Source organism: Sporothrix brasiliensis, assembly GCF_000820605.1.
Source record: "Sporothrix brasiliensis 5110 chromosome Unknown Cont15, whole genome shotgun sequence".
In the NCBI taxonomy this organism is placed as follows: domain Eukaryota; kingdom Fungi; phylum Ascomycota; class Sordariomycetes; order Ophiostomatales; family Ophiostomataceae; genus Sporothrix; species Sporothrix brasiliensis.
This window is the reverse complement of record NW_024467134.1, coordinates 2,261,623-2,281,281: the sequence shown is the minus strand read 5'-3', so window position 1 is coordinate 2,281,281 and position 19,659 is coordinate 2,261,623. Positions and strand designations below refer to the sequence as shown.

Genomic DNA, 19,659 nt, shown 5'->3' with positions numbered 1-19,659 from the left:
GCCGGAGAGGCGATAAGGAGGCGGTGGATAACGGCAGAATTTTTATGTCTCCCATTTCCCCACCAAAAAGTTGGAATTGGCAGAAAACGTCGCTCAAGAACGCCTAAGAAAAATCACAGTGTCGGTGAACAAACCACAGCATACCGACCAGCAAACCAGAAGACATGGGCAAAAAAGGTGTGTACTCGAAGATATGGGACAATTTGCTCTGCTCGTCTCCGTAGGACGTGTCTGATTTCTACAAGATATTTCTTTCTTCTAACGCCACTCCGCCACTCCAGCTCCCTCAAAACACTCCCGCGAAGCCCGTCGGGCTACCTCGCCGGGCATCGACCTCGACAAGTCGCTGAAGAACGCCAAGCCGCCGCAAACATCGGTCGACTTCCGGCCGTCAATCCTGGGCATTCACCAAGCGGCGGGTGTCTCGAAGCGGGTCAAGAAGCAGGGCCGCAAGGCCGTGCTGAGCGCCAAGGCACGGCGACGGCAGGAGCGCGGCCTGGACATGGCGGCGGCGGTGATGGAGCGCACCGCGCAAAAGGTGCAGCGCAGCAAGTCGAGCGCACGGACGATCCAGAGCCGGAGCAAGGAGTGGACGGAGATCAATAAGGCGGCGGAGCGCGAGGTAGGCTTGGCCGGCAAGAAGAAGCAGCAGCTGGGCATGTTTGGCGCGCTCGCCAGCGGTGACGATGACGACGAGGACGAGGACGACGGCTTCGAAGACGTTGACAGTGGTGATGAGGCGGTGCGTGCGTTCTACGGTGACGACGACGAGGGCCTGGACGCAAACATGGACGAGGCAACGGCCGCGCAGTCGATCCCGGCGTCGGTGCCACTGGCCGCGCTGGCCAACGACGACGACATTCTGTGACCAACTGTTTGACCACAGTCTCTGCACTCTCTTGGTGTCTTTAATGACGGCTCGTCTCTTGTTGTCGGCATATCGTATTTGGTCGTTTGGTCTTTTGGTCTCGGCGTTATGTGGCGTTTTTGTTTCGGTTTATACAAAAGCGGAAAATCGGCGAGGACTCTATGGCCACCACGTTGGCAAGAGCACCCATTTTCATTTGGATTTTGGGGTCGTTTGACACTGCATATGCTGTTCTCGATATAGAACCGATATCACACGAAGTTCACGAATGGCACACTTAACAAAAGTCGACTGACGCCCATGCGCCTGACTTTGTCTTACAGCTCACATGACGGAGTGTTCGGATGGCGGTGCCAAGTCAGCGAAAACAAAAGGGCCAGAATAACAGTAGAATCAATGCTGACAAAATGGCACGCTGCAGTGGCAGAGATATTTTTGTAATTAAGGTACATCCTTCCGCCATTCCACGTCTCGGATCGCCAGGGATCAGCTGTTATGCAAAACCAGCAGCAGTGGCCGTTTGGGCGAGGCGAGAGCGAGATCGAGAGGCTGGGACCATATCCGAAACCGTGGTTGATTTGTGAAGCAGTGTCTTGTAAAGGTACTTATATTTAATGCTGTGCATCTAGGAATATGCGGGGTATATTGTACACGGAGAGCTATTTGCACCGTTATCGAAAATAGACAGGGATATGTCACCGTCAACATTGTACTGTTGGCAACCGGGCAGAAACGCGGTACGGCCGACCACGACCTGAAGATGAAGAGGCAAACGTAGACCATGACGAGTGAGAGCATACGAGATGTGTTACTTGGTGCGAGATGGCAGAAGCGCCATTGGTCTCGGTCTTTGGGCGCAGCGAGTGGCGGCGGCAGTGTTACAGCGCATTCCAAGAGGGTTGATTGGCTGTCGATGTGTCACTGAATGTGAGACCAGGGGGCTGGCGGGCGATGGCGGCCTTTAACCAGGGCAGGTTGGCCCTTTCCCTTTTCGGCGTCAATTCAACAAAGGGACAATGTGGGAAGGTGCGCAGGAGACGAGATGACAGAAATACCAGACAAAACACACAAGACTCAAAATCAAATTAAGTGAGTGAAGAAGAGGACAAAGAGCATGGAATACGACCAACATGCCAACACGTTGCCTTGTCTAGCGAGCGTCGCAGACATGGACGGACCCCTTTTGTTCGACGAACCGGGGGGCATTGCTTAACATCCAACTCAAAGTGTTTCAGGTGGTTTGGCTGCCGGCCAACACAGCCTCCACGACGGAGAACGGGTCAACCACGAATGGCCAGCCAGACTGCAGCACGCGCGCTGTGTGATACTCGGTGCAGGGCCCAGACGCAAGGCCAGGCCAGCGGGTGGCCGGGGGAGGCGTTTGGTCCAGGGCTGGCAAGTCGCGGGTGTCGTGGGTGCCTCCTCTTTGGGTGTTTGTGTGTTTGGCTTGTTTGGTTTCTTTTCTGATTTTCTTGATCGTCTCTTGTCTCTCTTCTTCTCCCTTTCTTTTTGTTCATCCGTCTTCTTCATCATCGCCCTCAGTTTTGGTTATTTTTGTTCGCTTCTCATTGCCTTTTTGTCTATTCTTTTCCTCGCCAAGTGTGAGACGACGCCCCAGTTGGCTTTTTTGTTTTCCATTTTCACATTCTTATTCACATCTTTTCACAACAGTTTCTTTGATTTTCTCCGAGTTCTCCCCCTTTTCTTTCGACTCTTTTACTTTAACTGGCAACAGGATCTCTCTACTCTACGCTTCGCTTTTCTTTATAGTCCCTTTGTTTCTTTCTTGGCTGAGCCTCTTTGGATTGCTTTCAGTGTGTCTTCCAACGTCTTTAATTTGCTGGTCATATTGTCCAGCTCTCGTATCTCGGAGCCTCCTACAAAACACGAGCCATTCGACGCCGCAACTTCGCCACTGACGAGTTTTATCTTTTACCATATATCGGCCGGTATCCCTTCATTGTTGATATCATCTTTGACTATTTTCTTTTCCTCGCTCCTGGACGAGACTTTGTTTCTTCTCCGACCGGTTCTCTTCTTTGCTGTTGTCGATTTTTCTTAGCGACTTATACCTTTACCTTGACACTCCCAACTCACATCATGCGGTTCTCTACCCTCCGCATAGCAGGGGCTACCTGCCTGCTGTCCCAAGCAGCAAATGCCCTGCAGGTCACGCTCTCTGATACCAGTAAGTCGTCCTTAGGTGACATATGCACAGCCTAACGGTCTACTGGGCGTCTCTAACAAGGTAGATTCCGTCAAAGAGGCTGCCAGCACCGTGGCCTACGGTCTCGTCAAGTACTATACCGGCAACAACACAGGCGATACGCCAGGCAACCTGCCCTCGCCGTACTTCTGGTGGGAAGCCGGCGCCATGTTCGGCACGCTCATCGACTACTGGTTCCTGACGGGTGACGATACGTACAACAACATCACCACAGAGGCCATGCTGCACCAGGTGGGCGACAACAACGACTACATGCCCATCAACCAGACACGGACCGAAGGCAACGACGACCAGGGTTTCTGGGGCATGGCTGCCATGTCGGCCGCCGAGAACAACTACCCCAACCCGCCATCCGACAAGCCGCAGTGGCTCGCGCTGGCCCAGGCCGTGTTTAACCAGTATGCCACACGCTGGGACACGACGACGTGCAACGGCGGCCTGCGCTGGCAAATCTTCCAGTTCAACAACGGCTTCGACTACAAGAACTCGATTGCCAACGGCTGTTTCTTCAACATTGCCGCGCGCCTGGCCCGGTACACGGGCAACCAGACGTATGCCGACTGGGCAGAGAAGATTTGGGACTGGGAGACGGGCGTCGGTCTGATCACGTCCGACTACCGGATCTTGGACGGCGCCACCGACTCGCCACAGAACTGCACGAACCCGGACACCTTCCAGTGGTCGTACAACGCCGGCATCTTTTTGCACGGCGCGGCCATCATGTACAACATCACCGAGGACTCGGCCACGTGGAAGACACGCCTCGACAGCCTGCTGGCGGCGACCACGGGCCACTTCTTTACAAACGGCAGCAACATTCTCGTGGAGCAGGCCTGCGAGACGGTGCAGCTGTGCGACAACGACCAGCAGAGCTTCAAAGGCTACATGCTGCGCTGGCTCTCAGGCGCTGCGCAGATGGCTCCGTACCTGTTCCCGACCGTCACGCCGCTGCTGCAGGCCAACGCGGCTGCCGCGGCGCTGGCGTGCACGGGGTCGCCCGCGTCTGGGTTCAAAGGCATGGCCGGCACGGCGTGCGGTTTCAAGTGGACGACGGGCGGGTTCGACGGGCTGGTGGGCGTGGGCGAGCAGATGAACGCGCTGTCGGCGCTCATGTATTCCTTGGTGCACCCCACGACGGCGGCGGCGGTGACGTCGTCGTCGGGCGGCACGTCGGTGGGCAACCCCAACGCCGGCACCAAGCCGTCGACGGCGCTGACGCTGAAGCCCATCACGACGGGTGACCGCGTGGCCGCGGGCTTTGCGACGACGGCAATTGTCTTTTCGATTTTGGGCGGCAGTGTGTTTGTGTTGAAATAGGGGGTGTTCTGGATGTGGGGACGTGAAGTCTAGCAAGTTGTTTGGTGCGAGCAGCCCACAAAGGCAGAAACGGTGACATAAGACCGGATATTTGCTTTTTATGACCAGGGATTGATTCCCTCAGCATGGCGACGGCGTTAGGAAATATCAATCGACTTCTTTCTGTATTACATGTTGCTCTCTTTCTCCGATGGCATTGTCCGATATCGTACGTGGTAATTCGTTGTACCATCATTCCATCGACATAAAATCGGCCTCGTCGGGACCCTAGATATTCGGTCTTTCGGTGTTCCTTCCCCATTTTGTTCGGTCGTTTCGGTGTTTTGGCGCTCGCTTGGTCGCTCCTCCCCCGAAAACTATTCCGTTTTCCGCCCAAGCGTCTTTCCCCCGGTGCGACTTGCGTGACCCAGCGTGCTGCTAACGGAAAGCTCACGCTGCAGGTCGCTCTTTCCTTGGTGGCATTCTTCCCCAGTCTGGCTACTCCGCACCACAAAATAAAAAACACCTAACGTCTGGAGCCTGTCGCTCCTTCCCAAGACACAGAACACCATCAGCGGTACCCCACCCCCGCCCACATAGTGCCTGGCCCTGCGCAGTGCCCCAAGCTCTGCAGGTCGTAGCTTCCTCGTGGTCCGAAGGTGAGCTTCAGGCAGTGCCATGTTCCCGAATGAAGTCATTCCGGCACGATAGCTCCGCAGTGTGGATTGTCATACTCCTGTGCATTTATCGTGGGCTGCGTTCTTCGTCTCCCTTGTCATCCCCGAAGCCGGCCCTTTTCGCTTCGTTTTCTGTCCTGTTTCTTCTCGTCTTGTCTCGTCCATCTTTCTTCCGCCTTTAATTTTGTAGGCCGTCTCCTCCCCTTCTTTCAACACATCGCGAGATCGCCTGGAGTCACTATACTCACGCCAATTTTACAGTTTCCCTACAGTCTCTTACAGTTCTTAGGGTACTACAACTCACTTTACCATGGCTTCCCTCGCCAAGCACTTTGTCAACGACCCGACGGCCCTCGTCCACGCCGGCCTGCGCTCGGTCACTTACGCCAACCCGGCCGTCGCCCTCGACGAGGCCAACAAGATCCTCTACGAGCGTGCCACCTCGCCCAATGTCTCCATTGTCTCGGGCGGCGGCTCCGGCCATGAGCCCAGCTTCGGCGCCATGGTCGGCCCGGGCCTGCTGACGGGTGCCGTTGCAGGCACCATCTTTGCCTCGCCGTCCGCCGAGCAGATCCGCACGGCCATCACGCTGCTCGCCTCGCGTTCGGCCGCCGCCGGCCACAACGCCGGCGTCCTCGTGACGGTCATGAACTACACGGGCGACGTGCTCAACTTTGGCATGGCTGTCGAGAAGGCACGCGCCGCGGGCGTGCCCGTCCGCATGGTGGTCGTGGGCGACGACGTGGGCGTGGGCCGGGCCAAGGCGGGCAAGGTCGGCCGTCGCGGCATTGCGGGCACGGTGCTCGTGCACAAGATCAGCGGCGCGCTGGCAGCGCGCGGCTTTGCCCTCGACAAGGTCGCGGGCGTCGCCCAGCTGGTGGCCGACAACCTCGTGAGCGTGGGCGCCAGCCTGGAGCATGTGCACGTGCCGGGCCGGTCGGTGACGGACACGGCAGACGACGCGCTGGCGGCGGACGAGGTGGAGATTGGCATGGGCATCCACAACGAGCCCGGCTCGGAGCGGGCCAAGGGCCTGGCGCTGCCGGCGTTGGTGCGCACGATGCTGCGGCAGCTGCTGGACGCCAAGGACAGCGACCGGGCGTTTGCGTCGATTGGCGAGGGCGAGGACGTGGTGCTGCTCGTCAACAACCTGGGTGCCGTCAGCGTGCTCGAGATGGGCGGCATAGCAGCCGAGGTGGTCGAGCAGCTGCGCGACGACTACAAGCTGCGCCCGCGGCGCGTGCTGAGCGGCACGTACATGACAAGCCTCAACGGCCTAGGCTTCAGCATCAGCCTGCTCAAGGTGCCGCGTGACACGGGCCTGGGCGCCGACGTGCCGTCCCTGCTGCAGCTGCTCGATGACCCGGCCGAGGCCACGGGCTGGTCGTCACCCATCCCGGCCGCAACCTGGGACGCGGCCGCCAAGGCGACACCGGACGACAAGGCATCGGCTGCGTCGGCTGCATCGGCTGCTGCGGTGGACGCGGCCTCCGGCACGGCGCCCAGCAACCTCAAGGCGGACGGCGCGGCATACAGCCGAGCCCTGCAGCGCGGCCTGCAGCGCGTGATTGCGGCGGAGCCGGAGATTACGCAGTACGACACGGTGGTTGGCGATGGCGACTGCGGCACGGGCATGAAGCGCGGCGCCGAGGCCATCCTCGAGCACCTGTCATCCGCGCCGCTGACGGGCGACGTGGTGGCAGACGTGGCCGGCATCGTCCCCGTCGTCGAGCGCTCCATGGACGGCACGTCGGGCGCGCTCTACGCCATCTTCCTCAACGCGCTCGTGCACGCGCTGCGCCAGCAGTCTGCGGCGGCATCGGGCTCGACGGCGCCCGACTGGGCGGCCGCTCTGCGCCATAGCTGCGACACGCTTTCGCGGTACACGCCCGCCCGCCCCGGCGACCGCACCCTCGTCGATGCTCTCTACCCGTTTGTCGACAAGCTGGCCGCGTCGGGCAGCTCGGTGGCCGATGCTGCGGCGGCGTCGCGCGCGGGTGCCGAGCACACCAAGGGCATGAAGGCCAGCCTGGGCCGCACGGTATACGTCGGCGGCAGCGGCTTCGAGAAGGTGCCTGACCCAGGTGCATGGGGCCTGGCCTGCTTCTTTGAAGGGCTGGCAGAGTGAGGCTGGGGGATGATGTCCAGTGTATTTTATACAGATTGTTTAGCCCGCCATGTGAAGGATAAAACCACAAATTAAGGGAAAGAAACAAAATCAACATGATGATTAGAAACATTTACGTCGACCGGTTCACGTTGGAAAATCAAAGGAGAAAGGAGGTAGGTGAATGAGACGTACAGTGTAAATAAACAGTAACAATACGTGGTGCATACGTATTTCGCACTGTATAAAACCCCATTGGCCCAAGCTCTGTCAGGTGGGTCCCACGACCTCGGGTGAAGCTTTTTCTTCGGCCATCCAGTGCCAGCGGCTCTGGATGCTCCACGTCAGTGGCCGAGGGAAAACTATTGCCGACACAACCCACGCACGCGACGCTCGGCACCCACGCTGATCCTCGCTATAACTCACCAGCGAGAGCGACGCCCTCTACGACCAGGCAGCTGCTGCAAGCGCCAATTGCGAACTGCGAAGTGCGAATTGCCCCGACGGTCTGAAGACTGAAGACGGGAGACGACTCGAAGAATCTCGTTTTGACATCTCGTCTTGTCGTCTCGTCTACCACCTGTCGATTGTCCACCGATACCCTGAGCCCATGTTGTCCCGGACGCTTTTCCGCCGCGCTGGCCCTACAGCCACTGCCTGCCGCACGTTGACGACACTCTCGTCTATCTCGTCCTCCTCGTCCTCCCCATCGTCCTCCCTCCGCTCCGCGTCCCTCTCCTCACGCCAGTCCTCCCTCTCGTCCTCTTCTATGCCGCTTCGTGCCAAGATCCTGGCGCCGGCGTCGCCCTCTGCCCGCACCATGGCGACGGTTGCCTCGGCACCGGTCTCTGCGGCGACTGATGTGTCGGACCGGCTCTGGAAGGAGCAGCCGGGCGACGAGCCCGAGGATGTGCTGTTCACCAGCCTGTACGGCCTGCGCACGATCGAGCTGAACCGGCCGCGCAAGTACAACTCGCTCAACGCGTCCATGATCCGCAAGATCGGCCCCCGCCTGCAGGAGTGGGCCAAGTCGGACATGGCCAACATCATTGTGATGAAGGGCGCGGGCGACAAGGCCTTTTGTGCCGGCGGCGACGTCACGGCCCTGGCCGAGGCCAACCAGCGCGGCCTCGAGGGCCAGCAGTGGTCGGCCGACTACTTTGCCCTCGAGTACAAGCTCGACCACCTGATTGCCACCTACGACAAGCCCTACGTCGCCTTCATGGACGGCATCACAATGGGCGGCGGCGTCGGCCTCAGCATCCACGCGCCCTTCCGCATTGCCACGGAGCGTACCGTGTTTGCCATGCCCGAGACCAACATTGGCTTCTTCCCGGACGTCGGCGGCTCGTTCTTTTTGCCGCGCCTGCCGGGCGCCGTCGGCACCTACCTGGCCCTGACCAGCGAGCGCCTGACGGGCGCCAACGTGTTCTACGCCGGCCTGGCCACGCACTACCTGCACTCCACCAGCCTGCCCGGCCTCGAGGCACGCCTGGCCGAGCTGCGCTTCCACGACTACGACCCCGTCGAGACGCGCCTCGCCACCATCAACGCCACCATCGAGGAGTTCACCACGGGCCTGCCCCGGGACCAGCCCATTCTGCTGGCCGGCAGCCTGCGCAACGCCATCGACCGCTGCTTTGGCCACGACAGCGTCAACGACATTGTCGCGGCTCTGCAGGCCGAGGCGTCGGCGCCCCTGGAGGGGGAGGGGGCGAGCGCGAGCGAGGCCGGCGCTGCGGCCGGCGAGGCCACGCGCACGTGGGCCGCCAAGACGCTCAAGACGCTGCAGCACCGCTCGCCCACGGCCGTGCACGTCAGCCTGCGCCAGATGCGCATCGGCGGCCGCTGGAGCATTGCCGAGACGTTCCAGCGCGAGCACCTGATTGCGTCGCGCTTCATGCGCCAGCCCGACTTCACCGAGGGTGTCTCGTCGCTGCTGATCCGCAAGGACAAGGGCCGCCCCGCGTGGAAGCCGTCGACGCTCGACGACGTTGCCGCGTCGGACAACCTGACGGAGCCCTACTTTGCCCCCGACCGGAGCGCCGAGGACCCGCCCGCGCTGCGGCTGCTCAACGCCCGCGACTACCGCGAGCGGCCCTACGGCGAGCTCAACATTGGCCTGCCGAGCGAGGCGCACGTGGCTGCGCTCGTCAACGACGGCGTCAAGTCGCAGCGCGAGATCATCAACCAGATTGTCGGCCAGTACCGCGGCAAGCAGGGCGTCAAGGAGGTCGTCACGGAGATTATCGAGCGCAAGACGACCAAGGGCGAGCGGGGCGAGGCCGTCTGGCTGGACGAGGCATAAAACCGCATACAGAGGCATGCATAGGTGCACAAATAGGACGGGGGATTTTGTGATGCACAACGAACAGTAAAATGCGAGCATAGATCTCTTGTACAAAAAAAAAAAGATTCAATCACAAAACACGACAGGATGTGGAAGAAAACACACATGTTGGTGGGCAAACAATCGACGTACGTGAGATGCGAGTTCTGTGAAATCGTCACTTCCTATCAATTTGTGTCCAGTTTCAGCCTCACTTTTAAAATGGGTGGCTCAATGGATGTATGTGCAGTTTGCCAGCCTCGTAGGTGGCAGTCACGTTTTTCTCCAGCGTCGCGAAATCGTGTTATGTGATTGGCGAAATGGTCGTTTTGGGAAAGTGGGCGGTCGGGAACGGCTGCATCGCGCCTTCTTTTTTTTATTCAGTGCGGTGTGGCAGTTTGTTGGGGTCACAGAAGGCAAGATGGCGGCGAAAAGCGGTGAAAGGGGGAACAGCGGGGGTGGCGGTTGCCTAAAAATCATCGGGTTGGCTGCTTGCATCACAAAGTCTCATCGTTGGATGTTGGCTATAGGGCGAGCAAAATGGCGGCAAATCAGAGCGTCATTTTTTTTTTACTGTGGTGTGGTGCAAGTGGGGGAGAAGTCGGAAGGCACGAGCGGTGGGCAACTACCATCGGTGTTTACGGAGATCACGGGCTGCGTAATCCGAACGAACAGCATCGACGGTGTAAGGGGGGCAGGAGCAAATGTGTGCAAAGGTGGGGTGAGACAGTGCGTCGTAAGGATGGAGATGGGTTGGGGGACTCAAACTGTACAGTCATGCAACGAAAGGACTCAACAGGCAAGTACACAGAAAGCGCCATACCCGAGAAGGAGCGGCTGGCCGAGTTGGGAGACATCGAACGATGAGACAAGATGGGAGGATGGGAGGCAAGAAGGACCAGGCATGAACAACATCCCAAAAACGGAAAGACCCAACGGCATCGGGAAGTGTTGCACGAGGAAGGCGTGCACAACGCAGCGATCTGACGCCGGGAGTATAAATACCATGCCCGGCCCCCTCCGTCAAGGGCCACGAGCGAAATACATCCTTTTCCCTCTTTGTTTGCTCCTTGTTCGTGTCCTTGCCAAGTTGCATTCACCCCCCCGGTCGCCTCGGTTTTGGACACCTCTTGGAAGGAAAAGACGAAGTGCCGTTTTGGCTGGGGAAAGAGCGAGTTTCGCACTTCGTTTGCTCTTTCTCTCTGCCTCCTCGAAGCTCGAGCCATGATTCGCCAGCCACCGACAGGACGATCCAACCAGCAGTCTTGCCGTTCTGCGCTCCCCTTGTACCTCGTCAAGCTGCCATTACGCCATTGCCCTGCCCGGCCGCCAACGCACCTTCCCTCCTTGGGTCCTTCACGTTTTGGGGCCCAGGCGCTGTAGCCAGTCTCCAATGCCCCACTCCTTCCTGCAGCACATTTAGCACGCCGGATTCGTGCCAGCTGCCGTGTACCACAGCGCGTTCACGTGTTCCAGCGCGTCTGCTAGGCCCAGGCCGGGGCCACTTCAAAAGTCGCTGTTCACCGGCGCATGCACTCCACCGATCGGCTCGACCGCTTTGTTGTCTGACAGCTCGCGCGTGTTTTGCGTACATCGTACACGATCTTTGCTCGTGTGTCGCTGCTTCTCTTTTGAGAACTTCCCAAGTTGGCATCGCACCTTCCCGCCCTCTCGTTCATTTTACCGGCCCCTTCTTCTGCCTCCACTTCCCTGTCGCTCTTTCCTCCCTTGCACGCATTTGCGCTGGGCCCGTGCCTCTGCCGCGGAAACCACGTCTCAGAGCGATTGCCCTCTGCCCCACAACAGACACCCAGCGCTCCACCCCAATTTAGCGCCCGGCCGTGAGCACCACAGCAGGTCTCGACGCGTACTTCACGCGCACTGCACCCGCTGCCAGCAAAACGGCCAAAAAGCGTCGACACGTCCAGCCTCTTGAATTCCACTCGTGACGAGCAATTGGACCACGCTCCGCACCGTGGCCCTCGCGAACCCGCCGTCTCTTTGCTGGTTCTTCTTTTCTTTTTTTTTCGTTTCGCATTGTTGCTGTCGTCGATTTTCTTCTTCCGCCCACGATCCCATCATACCGACTTCGACCTCCTTTTCTTGTCTCGTTGTCACATCTCACGATCTTCGCTCGTCTTCCTCTTGTCTTTTCTCTCGTCCCTCCCCTCACTCTACCCACACTCCCAGTGTCTTGCCCCTCGTCTCTCTTCTGACGACACGTCGTACCGCCGCAGACCCCTCGACTGTACGCATCGCTGCTCGTCCATGGAAACGCACTGCCCGCCAGCATCGTTCTGCTGAAGTCGACCTCCCAGACCATGGCGTCGCCCATGACAACTGGCAGCCCGGCCGCCTATGGCTGGCCGCCGGCACCGCCGAACCAGCAGCCGCAGGGCCCCATGCCTGCTAACGACGCCGACGAGATGGGCATGCAAGTGCGGCCAATGGCCTGTACGTTCTTGGTCTTGTGCCTGTTTTCTCTGTTTTTGTTTTGCATCAGCCTTTCAAAGCATCTCGTGATGGGTGACGGTCGACTGACTCCGTTCGCAGTGAAAGTTCTCTACACCTTCGACAAGGACAGCCGCGTCAACTGCCTCGCCCGCTGGCCCCACACCCTGCAGGTCCAGGTCGTGCCGCTCGACGAGCAGAGCTGGATCGGCATCGTCGACCTCCGCCTCTGCATCCAGGCTATTGCCCAAGGCAGCCCCGAGCTCGCGTCCCAGACCGTCCTGGACTACGCCATCTACGCCGTCGACTACTCCGAGCCCGACACGCCCCTGGTCGGCCAGGGCATGCTGTCGTGGGTCATGGACCCCGCCGCTGCCGTGGCCGCCCAGCAGTTTGACGAGGGCCCCAAGATGGTCACCGGCCGCGTCACAAAGAACATGATGGCCCTGTTCGGCAAGGGCGTGCGCGAGACCCTCGAGGTGCGCCTCAAGCTGTCCGAGGTCTCCCGCATGGCCCGCACCGACAGCAACAGCGGCCACCGGGGCAGCGGCAACGGCATGAATGCCACCAGCCAGGGCCAGGGTCAGGGCCACGGCCAGGTGCACAACGCCCCGACGCCCACCGACACCTCCGAGTGGAACTCCTTCCTCCAGGCCAACCCCATGCTCGGCCGGTCTGCAAGCATATCGACCATGCAGTCGCCGAGCCTGGCCCCAGTGCTCCCCGACATGTCTGCCTATCCGCCCAGCATGCCCACGGGCATGGCTGCTGGCTCCTTTGACATGGGGCCCCGTGCTATGTCGCGGCCCGGCTCACGGCCAAACTCGCGCCAGTCCTCCAAATCCGCCGTCGCTCCCTCTCATCCTCCTGTCCGTGCTGGCCCTCCACCACTCGCACCGCATTCGTCACAGCAGCAGCAGCAGCAGCAGCCTAGATCTGACTTCCCGTCGGTTTCACCGCCACCAATTGCCATAGCAAACGACGAAGTCATGTCGGCCTCCACCCCGCCGTCTGAGACGAACAGCCGGCCAGCACGTCCTGCCCGGCCACCACGCTCCCGCTCACGGGTACGAGTGCCCACCGGCCGCCCACGCGGCCGTCCACGCAAGTCGCAACTGACGGACGGCAACACGTCGGCTGCTGAGGAGGCACCGACCGATGCCGACGGTGACGATGCGCATAAGAAGAAGCGCGTCAAGACGACAAAGGCGGACTACCCCACCCGGACATCCCTCGACTCAGCACCCGACTCGCTTCGCGTCGCCGCGAGCACGTCGGGCGCTCTGCGCACACTGCGGCCGGTCCTGCCGCAGCCTCCCTCGACCGACGGCCCCTCCGCACCAGGCTCCCATCTTCAGGAGCTCCCGCGTGCACCCACTCCTGTGCCACAGGGCGGCGGGGCCCCGGGCCAACACCATGCGCGCAAGTTGATGGCCCAAAGGGCCCGGCGGGAGTCCTTGGCCAACCTCGAGCCCTCTTCGTTCGCAGACTCGTATGCTCGCTCGTTGCCCGCAGGCTCGCCCACCGACTCGATGGCTCCATCTCCAGAGAACTACACGCCGGAGAACAGCCCGCCTGAGATGAATTCGTCGCCCCCGGTCCCTCGTACTACGAGCTACGTACCGCAGTCGAGCCCCATCCCGTCCAGTCCGCCCCTGCCTGCTATGCGCATGCCACCACCTGATTCCGGGTTTATGAGCGGCGGCATGGAGGATCTCCTCTTCGGCGATGATGAAAACTCGATGCTGAACGACAAGTTCCTGCCACCACCGACGCCCATAGCGACCGCCGCGCCGACGCCAAACATGGAGTTCTCGCTGCCCCTGCCGCCACCGACAGGCTCCGCTGACACGGGCCCGCTGCCACCAGCAGCTGCGCCTGTGCCGTCTTTGACGTCTTCGACGTCGTCAGCCTCTTCTTCGACGCGGTCACCAAAACGGACGAACCGGACCTCCAACAAACGGTCCGCGCCAAACACCGCGAACAATTCGGAGCAGTACCCGTTCTTGGCTATGATCCCAGGACCGCCGGAGCTCCTCCCCACCACCGTCTTGTATAACCCTCCCCAGCCGAAGCCACGCGCAGCGAAACCCCCGCGAGCCAACAGCATGGTTGCACGAGCTCCGCCTCGGCCACTGGAACGGTCCCATTCGGAGCCTGCGCACCCCCCTTCCCTGCCAGACCAGCTGCAGGCCGATGCCCAGGCCGAACAGCGGCCACTGTCACAGCTTCGCCACCAATCGATTTCGCTGCCGACGGACGGCGACATGGATGCCGATGCCAGCAAGACTGACACCTCGCAGCTTTCGCAGCTTGACATCCACGATGACATCAAGGAGCTGTCGAAGCTGATTACTGCGACGCACGAGAGTCCCGCTGCGACACCATCCGAGGCGCCAAAGTCGCCTCAAACACAGCCGACTCTGCCCCAGCAGCCAGCTGCCGAAATGGCAAGATTTATGAGCTCACTGCCCCCCCTGCCCTTCCCTTCCGTGCCCACGACCGTGCCGGCTAGCGACCCTGCGGGACTGCCGCCGTTGGCTCTTCCTGCGCCGCCGCCACCACCGACTGCGTTCTCCGAAGCACCGTGCCCGCCTAGTGATGCAGACGTGCCCAGCGGGCGCTCCAACAAAAACCTCGTTCGCAAGGCTGCCATCCGCGAACGGCTCAAAAAGGCAATTCAGAGCGGTGAAATGCCCCCATACTGCCAAAACTGTGGTGCCATCGAGACGCCCACGTGGCGCAAGATGTGGACGCAGGAGCACGAGGGCGAGCCGGGCTATTACAATTTCCAAGACCAGAACTGCCCCATCACGTTTATTGAAGTCCTCGAGCGCGACGCGGAGGGCAGATCCACCCGGTACCGTCTTGTCCGGAAATCCTTGAACAGCCACGAAAATGGGAAGCTCTGGACACAGATGCTTCTCTGCAACCGTACGTATTGTTCTTTTGGCACCCCTCGTGTCCTTTCAGCACAGTCTGTGCACATGAACAGTCCTTTCTAACATATTTTCTTTTGCCTCTGTAGCCTGTGGTATTTGGGTCGGCAAATTTAGGAGCCACCGGCCTCGCGACCGGTGGGACAAGGATCTGGACCGCCTCGAACAGACCCGGACGAATTTCAAGACGTCTCGCCCGCGCAAGTCTCGGGCCAAGAGTGACCCGCAGACGCAGCTGACGTCCGAGGCGTACTTGACTACGGATCCGGCAGGCCCCGAAGACAACGGCCCGCCCGCCAACGCGCAGGCCTCCCACATTGAAATTCTTGACACGCCCCCGCCTACGGATCCCAATGGCACAAAGCTGCCCAAGCTCCTACCCGCACCGCCTGCAGCACTACTACCTCCTCCCCCGCCTCCAGCATCGACGACAACTGTCCCGAAGCCGCCGGCGATAACTGCAGAGCCGAACAAGCGATCCGAGAACGAGAACGAGAACCCAAACAACTCGGCCTTGAGCGAGGAGCACTCCCGCGGTGACAGCTCCAATGCAGCGTCGTTGCAGCAGCCGGATTTTCAGGCAGGGTCTAACCAGGAACCTGCCTCGGGCGGTGGAGGCTCTGCTGAGCGACGCCGTGGTGGACCTGGATCGACGCATTCGCGAGGCAGCGGCACAGCCGACAGCCCGATTGCTGTGGACGACCAGTTTGGAACCACCCGTCGCCTCCTCTTCCCCTCACCTCGCAAAGAAGGCGTTCTTAAAGTGCTCGGCGAGCTGGCCGTGAATGTGATAGGAACCGTTCTCGGTTCGCCCAAGGCCAAGGCCAACCCGTCCAAGTTTGAAGACACTGCGCGGTCCGGGGCGAAGCTGAGTGGCGAGGCTCAAACGAGGATCGACGGCGCTCAGGATGCCGACGACATGGAGGACCTCTTTGGCACGCCGCCGCCGCCAACGGCACGACCCTCCACCCCCCCACCCAACACGAGCAACAGCCGGGAATCGCCCGTGTTTGCCTCGGGCCCGTTTAAGACACCAACGCGGCCGACGCCCAGCCACCGGCCGATTACGAGAAGCGTCTCGAAATCCATCGCGCGCTCGACGACGGCCACTACCGGCGCTGGCCCCCAGTCCCCTGTGTTGGAGGGTCTCATGCTCTTGGCGCAGCGCACGCCATCCAAAACGCCTCGCTCCGTCCCTGCCCCTGGCAGCGCCAGCCGGCAGCGTCGCACGGCCTCGGTCACGCCTGCACGCCTGCAGCGGCAGCAGCAGCAGTCTCTCCACGTGCCTCTGCAGCTAGACGGCGTGCCGTTTGACACACCCTTCACCTCGACGCTGAACCAGCTGCTGTCCGAGGCCAACGACTTCACGACGGGCTCTCCGTCGCATGGGCTCACGGACCTGGACTTGGCCACGTTTGCGAACCTTGACAGTGATGGTCTGACGGCCAACTTTGGCAGTGTGGCCGACGACCTCGACTTTGGCTCGTACTTGGACACGGACCTGGTGATGCCGAGCTCGTCGCCGCTGGTCAACCGTAAGAACGGCGGCGGCTGCCACAAGCACCACAGCGACCAGCTCGTGTCTATGGGCGGCGAGATGTCCTTTGAGGCCAGCGAGTCCCTGTGGAGCGATTTCAACGATGCCATGGATGCTGATGTCTGATGTCGAAAAACTCTAGTCGGACAGAACGGCCTGGACGCAGCATTCCTCTTGTTGAGGCGCCTTTGCTTTGTATCTCTCGATTACCTGTTTTGCTTTTTGCCCAACAGCGTTTTGTCCCGTTTCCATCATTCCGTTTCTTTTTTCTTATTTAAACATCTGCTTGTTTCATTATACCACCCGTGGCGTTTTACTAGCATTTGACTAGGCTCGGCATGGCTGCCTGCCATGGGATCGGATGCACATCTTTACTTTGCGGTGCCAGACTTTTGACGTCTTTTTTTATTTGTTTCGAACGCGAGTGTTGCCTTTAAGGCGACGATGCACTTTGACAGGCTGCACGACTCGGTTGTTTGGTTGCGAAGTGCCTTTGCTGGGTTGTAGAATAGTATAAAAGAGCTTTCATAAGACACTCCCAAAAGGAGGAACATGCAATGTTATGTCATTACACTTAAGAATCGATACCTGAAAGTTGAGTCGGATTGCGTGACAGATACGCCGTACTTATACTATAAATTCCACAATATTCTTTGGTTGAGATGGATATTTTTAAAAACATGAAGTGCTCTCAGATGATATGAAGGAACTGCACGAATTATTTTCCAAAAAATAAATAAAATAAAATAAAAATAAACCAATAGTGTCCTGAATAATATAGTCTAAAGTTCTACGAAAAAAACTATCTGTCTATTCAAACCAGTTATAGAAAACCGTCATCAACGAGCAAATGGTTTTCAGGCAAACCAGAAATACGAGGCCGGACTATCGATATGGCAAGAGCTTGAGGTACTCCGAGAGCCAAATACGCGCGGATGTGTGAGCGTACGAGAGCTGGGACAATTTTTCTACGGCCGCGAAAGTGTCGAGTGCAGCGTATGTTGCTTCATGAGTGCCATGGCGACGAGACCAATGGCACCGAGACCCAGACCCATCAGCCACACGCCGCGGAAGGCATCCATGAAACTGGCAATGACGCCATCGTGCCAACCCGGCGGCAAGTGCTGCAGCTCGCCCAGGTCGTCGCGGATGCGCGCAATCTCCTCGGCGGCACCGGGCAGATGGCCAAAGCGGGCCCACAGCTCTGCCCGCAAAATGTTCTGGTAGACAGCCGAGGCCAGCGTCAGGCCGAGCGTGCCACCAACGGAGCGGAAGGCGTAGGTGGCGGACGTGATGACGGCCTGGCGCGAATGGGCGACGGAGGCGATGCAGGCGAGCAGCGTAATGGTGAGCATGGCGCCATAGCCACCGCCGATGAAGAAAAGCGACGCAAAGGGGAACACAGGTGCCGAGTCGGTAGACGAAAGGCCAACGACCGCCAGAGCGTAGCCGCCGACAAAGATGACGAGGGCCGCGACGCCGAGTCTGACGTAGCGGCCCGTGCTCTTCATGACGAGGCCGTTGCCGACCGACGTGAAAGACACGGCAAGGGGCGAGCTCAGCAAGCGCACGCCGGCCTCGGCAGCCGAGTAGCCGCGCACCTGCAGGTAGAGGGGAATGTAAAAGACGGCAGCGAGCATGGCGGCGGTGCAGACAAGGTTGGCGACGCAAGCAGCCAGAACGGTGCGGGTCACCACCAGGCGCACGGGGATGATGGGGTGGTGGGCGTAGTCCGCCTCCCACACCACAAAGGCAGCAAAGGCAACGAGGGCCAGGGGCAACGAAGCCAGAACAAGCGGGTGTGTCCAGGGCACAATGTTGCCACCGGCACTCAGGCCGAGAAGAAGCGTGACGAGGAAGGCCACCAACAAGCCGGCACCGGGGAAGTCGATCCGGCCGAGCTGGGAGAGGGCCGAGTTGCTGTGGCCGAGGCCGACGTCGTCGGCGGGCTGGTGCGGCGGGACACGGACCAAGAAGAAGACCAGGATGGCAGACACGACCGACACGGGGACTTGAGCGTAGAAGGCCAGCCGCCAGCCGCCGTACCAGCGGTCCTGCCAGACGTGCTCGGTCGCACCGCCCAGCACGCCGCCCAGCATGGCACCTGTACCGTAGGCAATGTTGCCGATGCCCTGGGCGACGCCGCGCTGGCGAAGAGGCACCAGGTCGGACGCCAAAAACGTCGCAATGGCCATGAGCCCGCCACCGCCGATGCCGGCCACGACGCGGCCGACGAGCATGGTGCTGGCGCTATGGGCAGAGGCACAGATGAGGTTGCCCAAGGCAAAGAAGACGTTGCTAAAGACCAGGCCGGGGCCACGGCCGACGACGTCGGTGATGCGGCCCGAAACAGGCTGGCAGGCGGCGTTGGCGACCAGATACGCCGCGGCTAGCCACGACAACAAGCTGAGCGAGCGGAACTCGCTGGCAATGGGGGCCGACAACGTGGCGATGACGCTCGCGTCGGCGGCGCCCACAAACACGCCGACGTAGACGGTGCCGAGGACCACGAAGATGCGCGTCCGCGTCTCCTGAACGACAACGACCTGCTCTTCGTCGCCGCCGGCCGTGGCGTCTTCGAGGTCGTCATTGCCCGCGGGAGCCGTAGCATCACCGTTTGCACCGACTGTGCCGTTTGCGGCATACTTGGGCGTCGACAAGACGCTGCTTGTGCTGCCATTGCTGTTGGGCAGAAGAGGTGTTCTTTCGGAGACTGAAGCCGAAGCTGCGGCTGCAGACGGGGCGGACTCAGCGTCTGGCATTTTGTACAGGCAGACAACCGGATGCCAAGATGTCTGTAAACCAGTACGCAGAGCCTCAACAGAGAGCGTGTGCGCCGTGCGAGTTGTGCTAGAAAGTACACGAGACTCTCACTGTGTTGCCTCCTTTTTTGTGTAATGGATGTGAAACGACAAAGTTCAGGAGACTACGTCGATTGTGGCTCTTTGATGTCGCCTTCACGGCAGGAGCGTTGAGCAATGGGTTGCTTTTGTCATCGTCTTGCGCTATCGGCGTCCCCACCAATCTGTGCTAGATCGGAAGGTGCTTGCCCCCATCACTGTTTTTATGTTCGGGAAAGAGCGAGTCCCGCGTAACTGCATAACAGAATATGCTCATGTTAACGGCGGGTTAGCTATCACGATAATCACGAGGATGACCTCGAGATAAAATAAAAACAAAAGCGTGGGATTTAACCTGGGTACCAAGTAAGTATGGTTTGTGGAGTCT

At 59.9% G+C, this 19,659-nt stretch overlaps 6 protein-coding genes across 6 annotated transcripts; 5 read left to right on the top strand and 1 right to left on the bottom strand.

Moving 5' to 3' along the window:
* Nucleotides 1-164: 164 nt before the first annotated feature.
* Nucleotides 165-868, top strand: SPBR_06181 (uncharacterized protein; the record flags this gene model as incomplete). Its single annotated transcript, XM_040764443.1, has 2 exons — nt 165-177; nt 282-868. 2 exons carry the CDS (start codon nt 165-167, stop codon nt 866-868), a joined length of 600 nt encoding a protein of 199 aa, XP_040622407.1.
* Nucleotides 869-2,968: 2,100 nt separating this feature from the next.
* Nucleotides 2,969-4,412, top strand: SPBR_05909 (mannan endo-1,6-alpha-mannosidase; the record flags this gene model as incomplete). The annotated part of the gene is made up of 2 exons (XM_040764172.1): nt 2,969-3,056; nt 3,121-4,412. 2 exons carry the CDS (start codon nt 2,969-2,971, stop codon nt 4,410-4,412), a joined length of 1,380 nt encoding a protein of 459 aa, XP_040622406.1.
* Nucleotides 4,413-5,378: 966 nt separating this feature from the next.
* Nucleotides 5,379-7,196, top strand: SPBR_05772 (dihydroxyacetone kinase; the record flags this gene model as incomplete). Its single annotated transcript, XM_040764035.1, has 1 exon — nt 5,379-7,196. The coding sequence occupies one exon, from the start codon at nt 5,379-5,381 to the stop codon at nt 7,194-7,196; it is 1,818 nt and encodes a 605-aa protein (XP_040622405.1).
* Nucleotides 7,197-7,944: 748 nt separating this feature from the next.
* Nucleotides 7,945-9,483, top strand: SPBR_05882 (3-hydroxyisobutyryl-CoA hydrolase; the record flags this gene model as incomplete). The annotated part of the gene is made up of 1 exon (XM_040764145.1): nt 7,945-9,483. One exon carries the CDS (start codon nt 7,945-7,947, stop codon nt 9,481-9,483), a length of 1,539 nt encoding a protein of 512 aa, XP_040622404.1.
* Nucleotides 9,484-11,825: 2,342 nt separating this feature from the next.
* Nucleotides 11,826-16,557, top strand: SPBR_05488 (gata transcription factor; the record flags this gene model as incomplete). Its single annotated transcript, XM_040763752.1, has 3 exons — nt 11,826-11,958; nt 12,058-14,889; nt 14,984-16,557. The coding sequence occupies 3 exons, from the start codon at nt 11,826-11,828 to the stop codon at nt 16,555-16,557; spliced, it is 4,539 nt and encodes a 1,512-aa protein (XP_040622403.1).
* An 842-nt stretch (nt 16,558-17,399) lies between these two features.
* On the bottom strand, nt 17,400-19,193 carry SPBR_05778 (MFS multidrug transporter; the record flags this gene model as incomplete). The annotated part of the gene is made up of 1 exon (XM_040764041.1): nt 17,400-19,193. One exon carries the CDS (start codon nt 19,191-19,193, stop codon nt 17,400-17,402), a length of 1,794 nt encoding a protein of 597 aa, XP_040622402.1.
* Between the last annotated feature and the right edge of the window lie 466 nt (nt 19,194-19,659).